The sequence below is a fragment of the Odocoileus virginianus genome, chromosome 17 (genome assembly GCF_023699985.2).
Source record: "Odocoileus virginianus isolate 20LAN1187 ecotype Illinois chromosome 17, Ovbor_1.2, whole genome shotgun sequence".
Lineage (NCBI taxonomy): Eukaryota > Metazoa > Chordata > Mammalia > Artiodactyla > Cervidae > Odocoileus > Odocoileus virginianus.
Window position 1 is genome coordinate 4,685,529 of NC_069690.1, and position 18,981 is coordinate 4,704,509.

At 39.4% G+C, this 18,981-nt stretch overlaps 1 protein-coding gene across 9 annotated transcripts in view; it reads left to right on the forward strand.

Moving 5' to 3' along the window:
* The window catches only part of STXBP4 (syntaxin binding protein 4), a 217,841-nt gene extending 202,289 nt beyond the window's left edge, over positions 1–15,552 (forward strand). For 8 of the 9 annotated variants that reach the window (XM_070478469.1, XM_070478471.1, XM_070478468.1 and 5 more), the window contains one exon: positions 9,584–15,552. In XM_070478469.1, coding sequence (XP_070334570.1) covers positions 9,584–9,698 — 115 coding nt within the window. In that variant the 3' untranslated portion in view covers positions 9,699–15,552. Of the gene's footprint in view, positions 1–2,708; positions 4,639–9,583 lie in introns of those variants that run through there. The other variant, XM_070478470.1, reaches the window with a different exon arrangement.
* The last annotated feature ends 3,429 nt before the right edge of the window (positions 15,553–18,981 follow it).

Below are 18,981 nucleotides of genomic sequence, written 5' to 3' on the forward strand. Positions count from 1 at the left end.
GAAGTGGAGGGGCAAGGGTGGTGCTTATGATAGACCTATTATGTGTCAGGCATGAAACTAGGGAATTTATATGTTTTCTCTATATTTATTAACACTGTTAAGACAGTTCTTAGGTTTTCTAGATTGGGAAACCAAGACTCAGAGTTTAAGAAAGTTTGCCTGAGACGTGCAAGTAATCCAGTTAGTGCCTCTTTTTTCAGTTGCTCAGTCACGTCCGACTCTTTGTGGTCCCATGGACTGCAGCATGCTGGGCTTCCCTGTCCTTCACCATCTCCTGGACCTTGCTCAAACTCATGTCCATTGAGCGAGTGATGCCATCCAACCATCTCATCCTCTGTCGTCATCCCCTTGCTGCCTGGGCAATACACAGTTTCAGGCCAGGTCTGCATGGTCTACTCTGCTACTGTGTGACCTTGGACAGGGCACTGGGACTCTTGGCTTCAGTTTTTTCAGTTGCCACATGATGTGAAAAGTTTTAAGTCTGCTTGGGAAGCAGACATCACACATAATTTTTATTTATACTGAATGAAGTTTTTATGAATTTTGTGATAAATGCTTTTAAAATGCTTCCGAGATATAGTCTGTGATCACTAAATTAATCAGTCATATGAAGTACACTCAAGTCATGACCCCATGGACTATAGCCCATCAGGCTCTTCTGTCCATGGAATTCTCCAGACAAAAATACTGGAGTGAATTGCTATTTCCTTCTCCAGTCAATCAATACATTGCATCTTGTAAAGCTAAAGAGCTCTTTTCAAGTGGTCTCAATCCATCCCAGAGCCTCCATATATATTGTTGTTGAAACCAACCCATATAATAGAGCCTCAGAAAGGAATATAACCAAGTGGTAAAATTCTCAGGAGTCAGATTTGGATCCAGATCCTGGCTTTAACATTTACTAGTTTTATTACCTGGGGTAGTTTATTTCACCTCTCATATATTTTAGCTTCCTCAGATATAAAATGAGGATAATAAATGTAACTATCCCTCCTTTACAATGTAAATATATATCCCACCTGGCTCCTCTGACCGTGGGATTCTCCAGGTAAGAATACTGAAGTGGGTTGCCATGCCCTCCTCCAAGGGATCTTCCTGACCCAAGTATCAAACCCATGACTCATGCCTCCTGCATTGCCAGGCAGGTTCTTTACCACTAGCACCACCTGGGAAGCCCATATATAAAATACAAATATGTAAATATATAAATCAGGATATATAATATTTATAAAATATAAGCATAAAACAAGATTCTAAAAAACAGTTAAGCCGGTTTATTCACAAAGCCAAGGTGGTACCATTAGAAACCATCAGTATGTAAAGTTCATGAGAAAACTGTAAGGGCTGGTGGCATATTTGGTTTTTATCCCATAATTTTTTACTGTAATTGAAGTCTTCTGTCTTATAGCACTCACTCTCAAGTACCTTTTGCACTTAGGATTATGGAGTCCATAGCACTGATAAAATACCTCAGGAGTTTAAAGATGGTCTCATATGGGACCCCTCAAAGTCTCCAGTTTTGTGATGCTGTTCTTCTCTAACATAATATGTGTATTTATATCTTTACCTTTTAGTGTAGTCAGCTTAACTATGATAGGAAAATAATATTAGGATTAGTATAAAATTAGTTGAAACTATATATTTCAAATAATTTTAGTTTTGTTTAGGATTTAGAATTTGGTAATTAATATATTTAGTCAGAAGTTTATTAAACGTATTTTATTGGATAAATTAAATTAAAGCCTTACTACTTGTATTATAATTCTTACCATTTTATTATAATAACATTAAAAATTAAAATAACTTCTATATTTCATCTACTTCTATTCATAAGTCGGAATTTAATATGGAAACTTTGGCAATGGTCTTGCAGACTTCTAATTAAATTTAGTTTCCATTAATCTATAGTCTGACAAAGTCTTTTAATTACTGACATATGTAGAGTAGCCTGAAAATATGTATTTATTGCCTGGTTTTTGTATTTTAGAAAGACAAGCTCTTTGCTTTATAAAAATTTGTGCATATATTTACTGGGAAAGTAACAGTCATGGCCTCATCTTGAAATACTCTCTTAGAGTAACACTAGCTCACATAAGAATGTAAGGGGAGCTGAGAAATGCAGTCTCTGCCTGGGAGCTGCCTCCTGGTGACAACTCTGCAGTGTGGGATGGAGCACATAAACTTTGGCGGACACGCCAAAGGGTACGTTAGAATGTACAGTTACACCAACTATAACAGTCTATAAAATTGCTTATTAGTATCTAATAGTTCAGTGTCTAGGTACCAGTGTCAGTTGGACGTGTTCTTAGAGATCTTCTGAAATTTTTTATCCTATAATCATCAAAAACTATATCAGTTTTTGAAAGTTACCCAAACCTGTCATCTGAGACCATAAAACAGCTTCTCTTTTTGAAAAATTCATTGTAGCTTTAGACTTGGGATGTTCTTGGCTATACAATAATTGACAGCAATCTAAGCCTGTGTGTATTACTTGAAAAAATATAATTCATACTTTTCATACTTTTCCAGGGCTTTTCAGTATTCATTTTTTATAAGTCTAGTGGCATAGTAATTTTTTCCAATATTATGCATAAGTAATATATTACTGTAGCTTTAGATTCTTGTACATAATGTAATACATAGGCCTAAATATCTTTTAATTAATTGGATTTTTTAATTTTAAAATATATCTTATGTATTTTTTATAGAGAATGCCATAAATACACAATAGAAATAAAATTTGTCTTCAGAACCATAGAGATTTGGGATCCTGCTAATATTTGATCAGAGCCTCACCGGATTTCCAAATGCCTACTTGCAAATTTCTCAAAGTATTCTGTGATATTTACAGAGTTCATTAATGAGAAATATTCATTTTGATTTTAGGGGTATATTTCCAAATTATGTGAGAGGGAACTCTTTATATCAGTGAGAACAAGCTGCTTGCAATTTTCTCTTTAACATGTTTTGGAATGGATACTTTCTATTACTAATATGTAGTCATTCTCATAAACAGTGTCTGACAATATTACATACTGCGTCACCAAAGTTTAGTGACTTTTTTATGTCTATTGGCATGGTTCACTTTTTGTTCTTGCCTTTTGATTTGTTTTCAATTGGGAATAGTTTTTATTAACTTTTTAAAATTTTCATTACTACTTACAGTTTATGGCCAGCTCTTAAAATTTCTCAGTGATTCCAAGATACTGGTGCCAGAAACTTTTTGGATTAACATATTTATTTGTCTTTATTTTCTGATTCATACAAATATCATATACATAATATTACTCTTCCCTTCATAAAAAAATCATAGTTATTTTGACTTATTGTTCTTCAGGTTTATCTTAAATAGATAAAATAATGCATGCAATCTTGTTAAACTCACAATGACATATAAATAGTATCATTTACAATGAAAGATTAACAAAAGAACCTCTTTTGTCATCCCAGACTATTATAAAAATGAATTTCTACAAAACTAGTGCACTTTTTTATCTTTAAACCACTTTTCTCTTAATAAGCTGTCCTAAATTTTTATTTTGAAAGAAAGCATTTTGCATGCTAGGAGGTAAGAAACATAAGGAGGGTAATTATAATGGGATTTAAATAATTGACTTGTATCTCTTTGCCAGTAAAATAAAGCATGTTCTCTTAGGGGTTTTTTAATAAGCTCTAAAATATGTCTTTCAAACTCTAATATTATAAAAGAAAACATACAACACTGTCATCTTCCTGGCTCAAATATTACTGTTTTCAACAGTAGATTTGGCAATCATTCAGAGGCAAGTAGTGTTAGGCTTTTTAGATTTTCAGATATATCTGAACTGCTGTTGATTGCTCCCCAAATCAGGTCAGATGCACTCTCTGCAGGAAGAGTTGCCAGAGGTACTGTATGTTCAAATGGAAGGTTTTCGTGTTTCATAGTCAGCCGCGTTTATTTTCCAGACCTCTAAATTTTTCATAGTAAGTAGCAGCATCTCACTTTGTGAACTATGGAGTTGTTATTAATTAAACAGAGTCAACAGGGCTGATTTATTCCCTCTCTTCTCAGTTGAATTACCAAGCACACAAATCAGAGAGGAAATATTTCTAATACGAGAATGTTCGCCTAGCCTGTAAATCTGGGATTATCTCATCATACTGATTATGTCAAAGCTCTTTAGTCACCATGCTCACTAGGACATAAAATTGAATGGTACACACACAAATGGCCCCATTCCAGCATCACAGGAAGAATTCCAAGTTTTTCTTACAGTATTCAGAAAGCCCTAATTATTAAAAATTTAAAAAAAAAAAAAACAGAAAAAACAAGCAAACAACAACCATGATCTTTACTGAATACTTAGTTTTTGCCAGGCACTTTCTGCATTTTAGAAGCATTGGTTCTGGATGTTTTTACAAAAAAGCCAGGTGTGAAATGTGTACTTGAAGCATGGAAACTAACCCTCTGTGGCTTCAGTTTGATTTTTTCCATTGTATTTGCATGTTTGGTGCTAAGGATGTGTTTTCCAGTTGTGTACAGAGAAGTATATTGTGAACATAAGATAATCAATGTTTTATGGCATTAGTTTGTATTTGGAGAAAGATCAGGTATTGATTTGTTGATATAAAGTGCCTAATAAAGCTTACTGTCAAGGATGACTTTCTGGTGGAACTTTCTAATATTGATTGTTCAGAGTCTATAACTACATCTTCCTGAACATTTTACTTTTGCTTATTTTATGTTATCAGTTCAGCAGAATGCCCATGTATGGGCAGCAATAATATTTCAAGCGTGAGAATTTTTTAAGTCATCTAAGAAAGCATGCACCTGCACTCACCCCTCGGGTGAGTGTGCCTGGTTTCCTTCCTCTCCATCCCCAGTTAGGAGGCATTGTAGGAGAGGAAGGATTCACAGTAATTCATAAAGTCTCTTCTTTGGACTAACCTATTACAAATGTGCTGATAAACAGTAAAGTAAATACACTAAGATATTAAAATTAGCAAAAGTATCCCATCAAACTTTTCCTTTCAGTTTTAAATGGGTACTTTGTACAGGATGTTGTGTCCTCATTTCCCCTTGCAGTAGTATTCTAGCCCTCTGTGTTAACACTCACTGGTAATTCCTTAAAATCACTTTCAATTTAGGCAGCTTTCCAGCTTTAAAAAACCCTTGAAATGAAGTTAACCTGTGCAAAATCACATGCTTTGTAAGTTTAGCCTCCATAATAAGAAACTGTGCTAAACCATTTTAAAGAGTTCATAGTAATATGGATTATTGTCAAGAGAATAATATTTCTTTGTGTCACTTAGCCACACTCTGAGGTTTTAGAACTGTGAAAATATCTGGCCTTGTCACCTCCACCTTAATTCTTAAACAATTTAAGTACTTTTACTCTATCATGAAACTATAAGTGATCTTCTTCCATAGAAAGCTGCATTTTCAACATCTAAACAGAGGAGTTGAACAATTTGTATTGGGGGATATAGATGGAATTTAGAGTACAGGATTGAAAAGAAAACAAATCCAGTAATAACAGTGAGCCTGACCATTGGTATTAAGTCCATCATTTCAGTTATTGTCATCAACAGCCAATATAGTAAGTGCCTGTTTGCAATCAAGTCCAAATTGCGCTCAATGGTGCACTCGTCCCATGTGTGCTAACAGGGCATGGTAGTTTAAGTATTATTACAGACTCGTCAGTTACTCAGTCGTGTCCAACTCTTTGCGACCTCATAGACCCCAGGCTTCCCTGGCCATCACTGACTCCCAGAACTTGCTGAAACTCATGTCCATTGAGTTGGTGATGTCATCCAACCATCTCATCCTCTGTCGTCCCCTTCTCCTGCTGCCTTCACTCTTGCCCAGCTAAGGGTCATTTCCAGTCAGTTGTTCACATCAGGTGGCCAAAGTATTGGAGTTTCAGCTTCAGCATCAGTCTTTCCACTGAATAGTCAGAATTTATTTCCTTTAGGATTGACTGGTTTGATCTCCTTGCAGTCCAAGGGACTCTCACGTCTTCTCCAGCACCACAGTTTGAAAGCATTAGTTCTTCACTACTCAGCTTTCTTTCAGGTCCAACTCTCACATCCATGCATGACTACTGGAAAGACCATAGATTTGACTAGACAGACCATTGTCAGCAAAGTAATGTCTCTGCTTTTTAATATGCTGTCTAGGTTGGTCATAGCTTTTCTTCCAAGGAGCAAACGTCTTTCAATTTCATGACTGCAGTCATCATCTGCAGTGATTTTGGAGCCCAAGAAAATAAAGTCTGTTACTGTTTCCATTCTTTCCCCATCTATTTGCCACAAACTGATAGGACTAGATGCCATGATCTTAGTTTTCTGAATGTTGAGTTTTAAGCCAACATTCTCACTCTCCTCTTTCACTTTCATCAAGAGGCCCTTTAGTGCCTCTTTGCTTTCTGCCATAAGGGTGGTGTCATTTGCCTATCTGAGGTTATTAATATTTCTCTCTGAAACCTTGATTCCAGCTTGTGCTTTATTCAGTCTAGCATTTTGCATAATGTACTCTGCATATAAGTTAAATAAGGAGAGTGACAATATACAGCCTTGACGTACTCCTTTTCCTATTTGGAACCAGTCTGTTTTCCCTGTCCAGTTCTAACTGTTGCTTCTTGACTTGCATGCAGATTTCTCAGAAGGCAGGTAAGATGGTCTGGTAGTCCATCTCTTGAAGAATTTTCCACAGTTCGTGATTTACACAGTCAAAGGCTTTAGTATAGTCAGTGAAGCAGAAGTAGATGTTTTTCTGGAACTCTTTTGCTTTTTCTATGATCCAGCAGATTTTGGCAATGTGATCTCTGGTTCCTCTGCCTTATCTAAATCCAACTTGAACATCTAGAAGTTCTTGGTTCATGTACTGTTGAAGCCTGACTTGGAGAATGTTGAGCATTACTTTGCTAGCATGTGAGATGAGTACAATTGTGCAGTAGTTTGAACATTCTTTGGTATTGCCTTTCTTTGGGATTGGAATGAAAACTAACCTTTTCCAGTCCTGTGGCCACTAATGAGTTTTCCAAATCTGGCATATTGAGTGCAGCACTTTCACAGCATCATCTTTCAGGATTTGAAATAGCTCAACTGGAATTCCATCACCTCCACTAACTTTGGTCATAGTGATGCTTCCTAAGGCCCGCTTGACTTCGCATTCCAGGATATCTGGCTCTACGTGAGTGATCACACCATCGTGGTTATCTGGCTTTTGAAGATCTTATTTGTATAGTTCTTCTGTGTATTCTTGCCACCTCTTAATATCTTCTGCTTCTGTTAGGTCCATAGCATTTTTGTCCTTTGTTGAGCCCATCTTTGCATGAAATGTTCCCCTGGTATCTCTAATTTTCTTGAGGAGATCTCTAGTCTTTCCCATTCTGTTGTTTTCCTGTATTTCTTTGCATTGATTACTGAGGAAGGCTTTCTTGTCTCTCCTTGCTATTCTTTGGAACTCTGCATTCAAATGGGAATATCTTTCCTTTTCTCCTTTGCCTTTCGCTTCTCTTCTTTTCTCAGCTATTTGTAAGGCCTCCTAAGACAGCCATTTTGCCTTTTTGCATTTCTTCTTCTTTGGGATAGTTTTGATCACCGCCTGCTGTACAGTGTTATGAACCTTTGTCCATAGTTCTTCAGGCACTCTGTCTTATCAGATTTAAATCCCTTGAATCTATTTGTCACTTCCACTGTATAATCATAAGGGATTTAATTTAGATCATACCTGAATGGTCTAGTTGTTTTCCCTACTTTCTTCAATTTAAGTCTGAATTTTGCAATAATGAGTTCATGATCTGAGCCGTAGTCAGCTCCAGGTCTTGTTTTTGCTGACTGTATAGAGCTTCTTATTTTTGCTGACTGTATACAGTCTTCTCTGTAGACTGTATAGAGCTTACTGAATATATAGAGCTTTTGCTGACTGTACAGAGCTCTGCACTGGTCATAGCCAACATCTTCTTCCAACAACGTAACAGATGACTCTACACATGGACATCACCAGATGGCCAATACTGAAATCAGATTGATTATATTCTTTGCAGCCAAAGATGGAGACGCTCTATAATGTGTATTTAAAAACCCTTGTTATAATACATGAATGCTGGGGTTATTGTGATTGTATTTACCCTTCCTTTGTAAGCCTCAAGGGATTTGGGCTGGTAGGTTTTACACATGGGGTATAAAAGATTTTCACAAATGCTGGTCGGGGCCCTTGGCTAAGAGGAGACTCTGCCTTGGGCCCACCGGTGTAATAAACTGCACTCCACTAAAAATAAATAAATAAATAAATAAAAACCCTTGTTAGACACTTTGGAAATGTTATGTTGTAATGTTTTAGGAAGTAGGAAATTCTTTTAGATCCACAGTCTTATTTGATCTTCATAAGTGCCAGCCCTCAGGTGCGCTTAGTCTAAGACACGATGCTGCTCTGAGGTTGAGTTTAGGTAGGATGGGACACAGGAAGTTGATCTAGGATGGATAGTGCAGCAGGGTAAACCAGGGCTAAAATGAGGATCTAAGGGGAAGAAACAAGTCAGCCTGTTCCAAAAGCTATCTCTCCAGGACCAAGGAGCTGGTCAGAGAGAGGTGGATTTAGGCGAGACATCCAGCTGAAGGCTGGGATTGGATACTAGTTCTGAGAAACACCATCCCTCAGTAGGGGCACATGCAGTGATGTGTGACCACCCCCTGAAAATGCCCCGTGTCTCTGTACACCCTTCCTTACCTCTGCTTGTGTTCTTCCCTGAAATGCCTAGTTATTTGTTGTGAAAATATGTTAGGTACCATAGATTCAAAGTTAGGAAACCCAGTTCCTGCCCTCGATGACCTTTACATGCAGGACTAAAGACTAAGTCCTTAGTGAGAAGGACTAAGAGTAAATAGTCACTTGTAATATAGTGTGAGAGATAAGGCCATTGGCACAGATTGGAGGATTCTTGAGGGGTATTTGATTCTTTAGAATTAGACTTAGCTGGATAAACAAGATGGGAAAGAGGAGTATTGTAGCAGAGAAGAAAGTATTGTTGAGGCAGGTAAAAAGCAAGGTATTTCATACTGTGCAGTGTGTATTTAATCCAGAAAGCATTAGTTGGCACTGAATTTTTAGCAGGTGAGCAACAGTGTATGATTTGTCATTTAGAAAGATCTCTTGGCTAGAGTGGGGAATGAATTTAAAAACTCAAACAGAGGCAGAGAAACAAGCTGTTTCAGTGACCCCAGTCTATAGCGTTGGAAAAGGAGAAGAAGGAAAAGATTCCAGAGATGTTATTACAGCATGACAGTCACAGGACTTGCCGATGGGTGAGAAAGAGTGAGTATTCGAAGATGATGCATTCTCCTGCCTTGTTTTTTTTGTTTGTTTTTGTTGTTGTTGTTGTTGTTGTTGTTTTTTACCAAAAATAAAGAAATGGATTTTGTTGAACCTGCAAAACATATCTAAGACTTTTAAAAACTACTGGATCCTGTTCCAACTGCTTTGTAATTCAGGGGACTGCAGTAGGGTGGAAACAGTGTCACCAGGATCACTGCTTGCCTAGTGGGTAGAAGGATAGTCTCTCCAATCATGATTGCATCTCTTCTTGTTCTTCTTCCCAAGTCACGTAACACAGACTACATCCTGGATGCACCCCGTGATGAGCACACTGAACTTGTCCTGCTCAGAGGTGAATGAAGAGGATTGTTCCAGAGAACCTCCCGACCAGAGGAACTGATGAGTTTCTGTGGGAAGCTACACTCCATGGTCTTCCAGCATCTCCATCTACACAGATAACTCTGAGACACAACATCTAAACGAGGAGTAAAACATACACTAGTTAGTGAAGTTGTGAAATGGAGACTCTGGATTTAAGCTCTTTTTGTAAAACTTTTGGATATAACTGTATACGTTTGCAAAATTGATTGCCACTATAGTAGTTCTTTAAGAATAATCTAGTCCTATTTTTTAATCATATGTAATTAGATTTTATAATATGTATAATTTTTCATATGTAATTAGATCTTTGTCATTTTATATTTAGTCCTTTATGAAATATCAGACAGTGGTTTTTATAATTAAGACTTTGAAAAATTATGTGAACATAGTGAAACACTTCATTTATTTGATAATTCACTAATCTTTTATATGCATATCATAGGAAGGGATTTAAGCAAGCTTTGGGGAGTTCTTATGGATCACATTTAGATGACTGTCTCACAGGCCACTGGATACAGCTTTTATCTTGATGATGCTTTCTAATTTACAAAATGCCTTTCAGACCCTGTTTTATGTAAAGCATACAACGTGCCTGTGAGGCAGCTCCAGTGGGTATTTTATAGTTAGGAAAATAGCGGTTCAGAGAAATGAAGCCCCTGTCTTGGAGCTGAGGCTCACACCATTGTCTTCAGTTCCACACCCAGGCCCCTTTGCCCCACATTCCACTGTCCTGGCAGAGGCAGGTCGCCTGACACGCGGGTCCCGGGGCTCTGTTGATACAGCTGAGCTTCACCGCTGTGCACCCCAGGAGCCACAGAGACTTAGGGGGCACGTCTGCATTAAACATGGCTCCCACCCGGTCCATGCTTCTTTATAAGCCCTTCCCCCACACACTCAGCTGGCAGAGGCAGGGCTTTGAGATGTTCCTGCAAACGGGCTTCTTTTCAACAGCTCACATTTTTCTAAAGTAAAGTGGCTGGCTTCCATCAGGGATTTGCCCAGCCTGAGTTATGCTGGCTGGAGAGAGGGTGTGAGAGGGGCCAATGAACAGAGAATAGAGAGGCATCCAGAATCTGTGTCGAAAGAGACATCCATCAGCCTCCAGGCTGATTATGCTTCTGATCTCATTTCATTTTATAGTTAAGGGGAGTTTCTGGAAGGAATGAGCCATTGACTTGCAGTGCTAAAGATTTTCTCTCCGTTTAATGATTTAAACCTGGAGCTGGGAAATGAGGGTGGGAGAAGGAATGGAGTTGGGAGGAAGTCATTTTAAATGCTCTGGGCATTAAGTACCAACTGAATAATAAAAGGGACTTATCCTTACCCAACACTGTTAATATTGTTAGGTAATATACTTAGGAGGAAAGTCAGCAAGATTCATTAAACATCTTTTGGTGAAAAAGACTCATTTTTCAAATGAGTTCTTATGTAGAATCTCAATACTTGTAATAGATTTTTTTTTTTTAATATTGCTGTCTTACTTAAAAGATGGAGGCTTGGAACTCAATTAAAACAGCAAACCTAAAACTCCTTAGGATATATACTGTCAGAATTATCGATTGTAACCGTTTTGTAGATGAGTAAGCTGAGGTCCTAAGAGTTCACACAGTAAGGTCAAACTTAGACCTAGATCCTGAGTCTCCTAGTCTGCTACCCTTCGTGTGGTATGTTATATAGACCTATGCTATAAATACATGTGTACATCATACTCACACGTTCCTGAATATATGTAGGGTTTATAATTCTGTCTTGAATGATAACATAAGTCAAATCCAGGGTGATGTGTAGTCATCAGCCCTGAGAAAAGTTTTAGAATGGCCACAGAAGACCTGGGTTTCCCCTGACAGCTCTTTGAGTACCGGGAAGCTGCAGGGAGACGCGTTTTGAGAGAAGGCCCTGAGCGAGCTCTTTCCTTACGTCCCCTGAGATGAGTGAGGTCCTCAAATACCCCAAGTTACTTTTATACGTTAGTATCGATGATCGTGAAAGTGCAGAGTATTTGTTGTTGCCGAATTAATGATACGAAATGCCCCTCCCCTCCCTGGGGGTGTTTTTCTAATTAGTTTCTGGTGAGGAAAATGCAGGAGACGCTTGAATCACTTGGCATCAAGGTTCTCAGGGCACATTTCACTGGCGGAGGCCTCGTACGTTGACTGTGCTGTTTGGTGGCACTTTCCTCACTAACTCCTAATTGAACACCTAATGGAAACGGTCTATAAAAATTGTAATATGAGGGACTTCCCTGGTGGTCCAGTGGTTAAGACTCTGAGCTCCCACTGCAGAGGGCACAGGTTTGATTCTTGGTCAGAGAACTAAGATCCCACACAGCACACAGGACACAGCCAAAAAATAAATAATATCTAAAAATAAATTTTAAAAAATAAAATTTAATATTACTTATTGAGCATACTGTGCCATACATTTGTGATGGCAATTTGCATATGTTATTTCATTATCTTCTTAAAACAGCCCTGTGAGGTAGAAAGTATGATCATCCCCATTTTGTAAAGAAGTTTACAATTAGAGAGAATTGCTAGTCTTTGTTTCAGGGTCCACACAGCACCTAAGAGTGGAAGCTGGGTCTCAAGGCAGGTTTCCCAGGGCCTGCTCTGGTAAACCACTGCAGCCCCACTTAGAACCATTGTATGTGACCCTGGAGGGCAGAGCTGGGGTCCACGGGTCAGTTTTACAAAGAAACAGATTCCAGCTCAGTTTGATAAGGAGCTTTCTGGTAGTTAGAATGCATCAGAACAGAATTCCCCAGGAGAAAATGGAAGCTGTGTCCCAGGAGAGTTCCATCAGTCTGAACTCCTTATTATGAGACCGTTGCTGAGGAGGTTCAGGGTTCTCTGCCTGGACCGCCTGAGCACTGCCTGAGAGTTCTTCCTCCGTGTGCCCCTGTGACCTCTGAACCAACGGATAAATGCCCCAAGAGATGCTCAAAGGAACATATGGCAGGGATTCATGAAGAGTCCTTATTCAACATAGGTGGAACCCCCCACTTAATTTGGAGTGGGTTGACATTTATATAATCCATCTTTCAAATTCTTCTCTTTTGACTGACTGACTCCGATTTTAGGATTAAAAAAGCTCAGTGTTCTTACGTGCTTCCATCTCGCTTTACTGAAGAGTGACCTGGCTTATGGACTGAGCCACCCCCACACCATGCCAAGCGTGGTACTAGGCACTGTGGTGCAGTGGGGCAATGGCCAGCCGCTTCCTGGGGTCCACTTACTGCTCTTCAAAAGGTGGAAAGCTCCTCAGGTAGTCAGGATTGAACAGCTTTTCTTTAATTTTTATTTTTAAAATAATCTATTTCCATTTAAACAAATCAAGTAGTATGGAATTGAATGAAGTTAAAAAAAATAGCCCATCTCACTTTCCCGAGGTAGCCATTACTGATACTTCGATGGGTATTTTTACTAAAAGGAAGTCATCCTGTTAAGTATCTTTGAATTAATATATTATGGTAGTTATTTTCATGGTGATACACAGATTAATGTTATATTTCAAAGGGCTCTATAAAATATCACTACCCAGATAACTCCTAATTTCTGTAGCCAACAATCTATTGATGAACTCTTAGGTTAATTTAAGTTGTATTCTGATACTGTACTGATCTAGATAATAGAAGTGATCTTAACTTTATCATTTTATCAAGACATTAGAGACATCAGAGTTTATTAAAAGGTCATATGTACTATAAAATACAATTACTCTGTCCAGGAACCACCCAGGCACCCCCTCCCATTCCTCTGAGCCAGATTAAAAGTTTCCTTCATGCTCCATTTTTAAAAATTTTTTAATTTTATTGAAGTATGTAGTTGATTTTCCTTTGTGATCCTTATTGTCCTTGTGTTTGATTTTATGCTGGTGTTTATCATGTTGTACAGGATTGATTTATTGTTCTCTTTTGATAGTTTGTGAGTTTTTTGGGGGGGTGCTGTTTTTTATTGTCCTTGGAATTTATGCACATGTTATGTACTCCTTGATTCTTTTTTCCTCCAGTTTTATTGAAATTTAATTGACATACAGTACATATAAGTGTTTTTAAAAAGTCTTCAGTTACTAAGAGTGCCCCAGTGAACATTCTCATATTCATTAAATCCTTTTCCTCATATATCTGTGCACTCTTGTGCCAGTATGTCTATAGTGAGAATACATTCATAAAAGGAAATCACAGACTTCCCTGCTGGTCCAGTGGTTAGGAATCTGCCAATGCAGGGGACACAAGTTCAATCCCAGGTCCGAGAAGATTCCGCATGCCTCAGGGCCACTAAGCCCACACACCACATTTATTGAGCCTGTGCTCCCCAGCAAGAGAAACCACCACACTGAGAAGCCCCACACTGCAACTTGCTGCAACTAGAGAGACCATGGGCAGCAACAAAGACCCAGCGCAGCCAAAAATTAAAACTAATTAATTTTTAAAAGTAAATCACTACATCAAAATCATGCTCATTTTAATTTTGATATATATTCACAAATTTTCCTGTGTAAAAATAGGACCAAATTACACTGCCAGCAATAACGTATGAGAGCTTTTCTTCTATGTGTTAAAGGACATTTTTTTTAGTCCATAGATTGCCAATAACATTTCTGATTGTTTTTGTCCCTAGAAGAGTAATCTTCTTTCCGTCCTTGTATAAGGACCTGAATTTCTCCATCATCGGGTTTTAGCTGTCCGTTGGCAGCAGAGGCTGACTCGCTCTATGTGGGGGAGTCTAGCAGTGACCAATTCACTGTTGGTTAAGCACATCATTACTGTCATCTTTTTACTTGCAAGTATTGGCCTTTCCTACTTTATATATAGTGATGGTGAGGACCAACTTTTAAACGAGCTAACTTGGGTGAGAGGCCTTGGTAAAGTGCAAAGCATGATGCAAACACACTTTGAGCCCTGGTTTCCCTGTCTGTGAGGGGATGGTCATCCTCTGACAGTCCCGAACCCATTCAACTCAGCAGCCACTTCCTGAGCACCTGCTGGACGCCAGACAAGATGCAAGGGCTTGAAGACCCCACACTGGATAGTTCCAGCTCCCAAATCAAGAAGCTCATAGTCTGAAACCTTTTCCCTTTCCTTCCTTTTTTCTCAGAAACATTTTATTTTTCCTTAAAGGAGTAAGAAGTTAGGGATCTGGTTAGTAAGAACCCCTGAAGAGAGGCCCTTTATCACTCTCTTAAATTTGAATAATTCCAAAATAATATTAACACCCCTTGACTAGAAATGAACATACCGTAAGAAGGGCCTCTCCAATAATAAATGCTAAGCAGCTGTAAAAATAAGGAGTCAAATGATACTTTCATAAAGTGTTTGCAAAATTAGAAAATATTATCCTTTTTCTGGGGTAAATGGACATTTTATTTTCTCTGCTAAGTAAAATACAACTCTTTCAAAAGTCAACAAACTTGAATTTTACAATACACAGAACAAAAAGAACTAAACTAACACAAAAACAACTTACATAGCATGTAAATGTTGAGAGGATCAAAAGAACTTTGAATAGAAAATTAACTTTAGAAATAAAATCCCAAGATGTTTTAACCACAGCTAACCACATATAATATCATTGGACCTGTGTGATGATTATGTAAATATTAAATGCAATTCTGTATTTGCTTTCTTCATATGACTTCTTACATTTAACTAATACTACTTTTGTTAATTTTGTTTGAATTTCACTCTCAGGGTACAGGGGTGGTCTGAGGGACAGTGCAATCAGATTAATAGCTCTGACCCCTCCTCATTCCTGTTCCCCCATCACCAAAATATTCTCTGTCATTTTACCCTATTTATTTCTTTTACATTATTTATCAATTTGTAATGATATATTTGTTTACTGTCTTTCTTAATAAAGAGAATAAGAATGAGAGTGAGTTCCATGATGGCAGGGACTTATCTGCCTCATTCCCCATTGTAGGAAGGGTCTAGCACTATGAGCGAGGAGCTGACACAGTGCCTGAGCACAGTGGGTGTTCAATGCGTCCTTGCCAAACTGAATGTGTAGTGAGCTGTCCGTAAGTAAGACTTATTTACCACTTCAACTCTCAGGCCCTTGTATTCGTTTATTCACTTACACAATTACTGAGTGCTACAGATGCCAAACACTGCAAAGTCCTAGAATTCAATTCAAAACAGATGTAGTCTTAACTCCTGTGTGATTTATATTTTATGCAAAGGACATTCAACTGAAATTAACCAAAGCTTTTTCCATTTATTTTCTTTATTCCATAGCTGAATTTCTAGGCCATTTAATGTCATTGCCTCGAGAAAGGTATGTGACATCAGAAAGCAGAGGAACGCTTGCTCTTTTGAGTTTCAAAAGTCTGACTCCTTAGGGAACTGGAAAGGATTCATGATTTAGAACAAAGATTTGAAGTACATATGATGCAAAAGAGCAAGGCTTTCCTACTCCCACTCTACGATATAATTCTCCTGGCTGTGGGAGAGGACAAAGAACAAAAATGTTGAAGGGGCTCAGAGAAATGGACTGGGCCCCACCTCCTGGACCACCTTCCTGGAAGCAGTAAAACATGGTGATATATGTTAGTGTTGAGCAGAGGAAACCCATTCCTCACTGTGCCCCAGGATAGAAGTAATTGCAAGGTGTGTACAGGCAGATAGAGTCTTGAACAACATCAGTGAGCTTCCTCCAGCCCAGTGTGATTCAAACTGGAAGATCAAATGGATTTCCATGAACCCAAAAGGATCACAGGAATAGAAAGACCCTCCCACGCCCCCCACCAGACCTAAAAAAGGATTTTTTTCCATTTAATCCAGTTAATGAGGATTTTTTTTCATTTGAAGCCTCTCAGTGAAACCCAATTTGGACAATGACATCACACCATCCAAACCCAGAGTGCCCTGGCCCTTAGTAAGTCTCCCGGAGTTTAGCGATGACTGAAGAATGGAGAAAACTACAAGGTGACTGAGATTAGTATTAGTTGAGATCACTTATACCCTGCCCATAATGTTCCCTTCCTCCAGAGCAAAACCTCTGGATGACCACGATAGTGTGATCACTCACCTAGAGCCAGACATCCTGGAGTGCGAAAAAGTCAACTGGGCCTTAGGAAGCATCACTACAAACAAAGCTAATGGAAGTGATGGAATTCCAGCTGAGCTCTTTCAAATCTAAAAGATGATGCTGTTAAAGTGCTGCACTCAGTTCAGTTCAGTCACTCAGTCGTGTCCGACTCTGCAACCCCATGGACTGCAGCACGCCAGGCCTCCCTGTCCATCAACTCCCAGAGCTCTCTCAAACTCGTCCATTGAGTCAGTGATGCCATCCAACCATCTCATCCTGTCATCCCCTTCTCCTCCCGCCCTCAATATTTCCCAGCATCAGGATCTTTTCCAATGAGTCAGTTCTTCGCATCAGGTGGCCAAAGTATTGGAGCTTCAGCTTCAACATCAGCTGCACACAATATGCAGCAAATCTGGAAAACGCAGCCATGGCCATAGGACTGGAAAAGTTCAGTTTTCATTCCAATCCCAAAGAAGGGCAGAGCCAAAGAATGTTCAAACTACCACAAATTGCACTCATTTCACATGCTAGCAAAGTAATGCTCAACATACTCCAAGCCAGGCTTCAGCAGTACGTGAACTGAGAACTTCCAGATGTTCAAGCTGGTTTTAGGAAAGGCAGAGGAACCAGAGATCACATTGCCAACATCCTTTGGATCATAGAAAAAGCAAGAGAGTTCCAGAAGAACATGTACTTCTGCTTTATTGACTATGCTAAAACCTTTGTGTGGATCACAATAAACTGTGGAAAATTCTTAAAGAGATGGGAATACCAGGCCATCTCACCTGCCTCCTGAAAAACCTGTATGCAGGTCAAGAAGCAACAGTTAGAACTGGACATGGAACATGAGACTGGTTCCAAATTAGAAGAGGGGTACTTCAAGGCTGTATATTGTCACACTGCTTATTTAACTTATATGCAGAGTACTTATATGCAAAATGCCAGGCTGAATGAAGCACAAACTGGAATCAAGATTGTCAGGAGAAATATCAACCGCAGATATGCAGATGACACCACCCTTATGGCAGAAAGTGAAGAGCCTCTAGATGAGAGTGAAAGAGGAGAGTAAAAAAACTGGCTTAAAACTCAGCATTCAAAAAGCTAAGATCGTGGCATCCAGTCCCATCACTTCATGGCAAATAGTTAGAGAAACAGTGGAAACAGTGGCAGACTTCATTTTCTTAGGCTCCAAAGTCACTGCAGATGGTGACTGCAGCTGTGAAATTAAAAGACGCTTGCTCCTTGGAAGAAAAGCTATGACCAACCTAGACAGCATATTAAAAAGCAGAGACATTACTTTGCTGACAAAGGTCCGTCTAGTCAAGGCTATGGTTTTTCCAGTGGTCATGTATGGATGTGAGAGTTGGATGGTGAAGAAAGCTGAGCACCGAAGAATTGATGCTTTTGAACTGTGGTGTTGGAGAAGACTCTTGAGAGAACCTTGGACTGCAAGGAGATCCAACCAGTCCATCCTAAAGGAAATCAGTCCTGAGTGTTCATTGGAAGGACTGATGCTGAAGCTCCAATACTCTGGCCACCTCATGCGAAGATCTGGACTCATTAGAAAAGAGGAGAAGGGGACGACAGAGGAGGAGGTGGTTGGATGGCATCACCGACTCAGTGAACATGAGTTTGAGCAAGTTCCAGAGATGGTGAAGGACAGGGAGGCCTGGCAAGCTGCAGTCCACAGTGGTGCAAAGAGTCGGACATGACTGAGCGACTAAACAGCCACTGAGCAGCGCAGCTGGGCTGGCCTGCCTGCCTCCTCACTCTCAGGTAAGAGCTGACTTGCTCGGTGACTTTCGGGAAAAGAAAAAGACATGTACTATTTCTGAATGTTTGTTAATATGTTCTCCTTTCTCTGATCCATGACAACACTGCCGATTAGTTTGGTCTTTCCTCTTTATTACCTGGATAATGGCCACGGAGACAATATGTCTTTTTCCCTCTCTACCGCACCTCTCCCCATCAACCCGCCCGCCGCATTTCGGTCAGAATTTTCTTCCTGAAACACACGTTTGACTCTGTTGCTCCCTTGCTGGTCTTCAGTCCTCAGCACCTTCCATGATCCGCCCCTTCCTCTTTTTCTCCAGCCTCATTTCTCAGCCCCCACAGTCATTCAGACAGACTGTCTAGGGAACTCCTGCCTCATTGGCGTGGCAGATTCCTTCTTCTTCTTTAGACGCCACTCTGTTCTCTGAAGATGCTGACATGCTCCATCCCACTCCCACCACCAGCCGGCGCCGCCTCTGCATTCGTTCACACCTGTCCAGC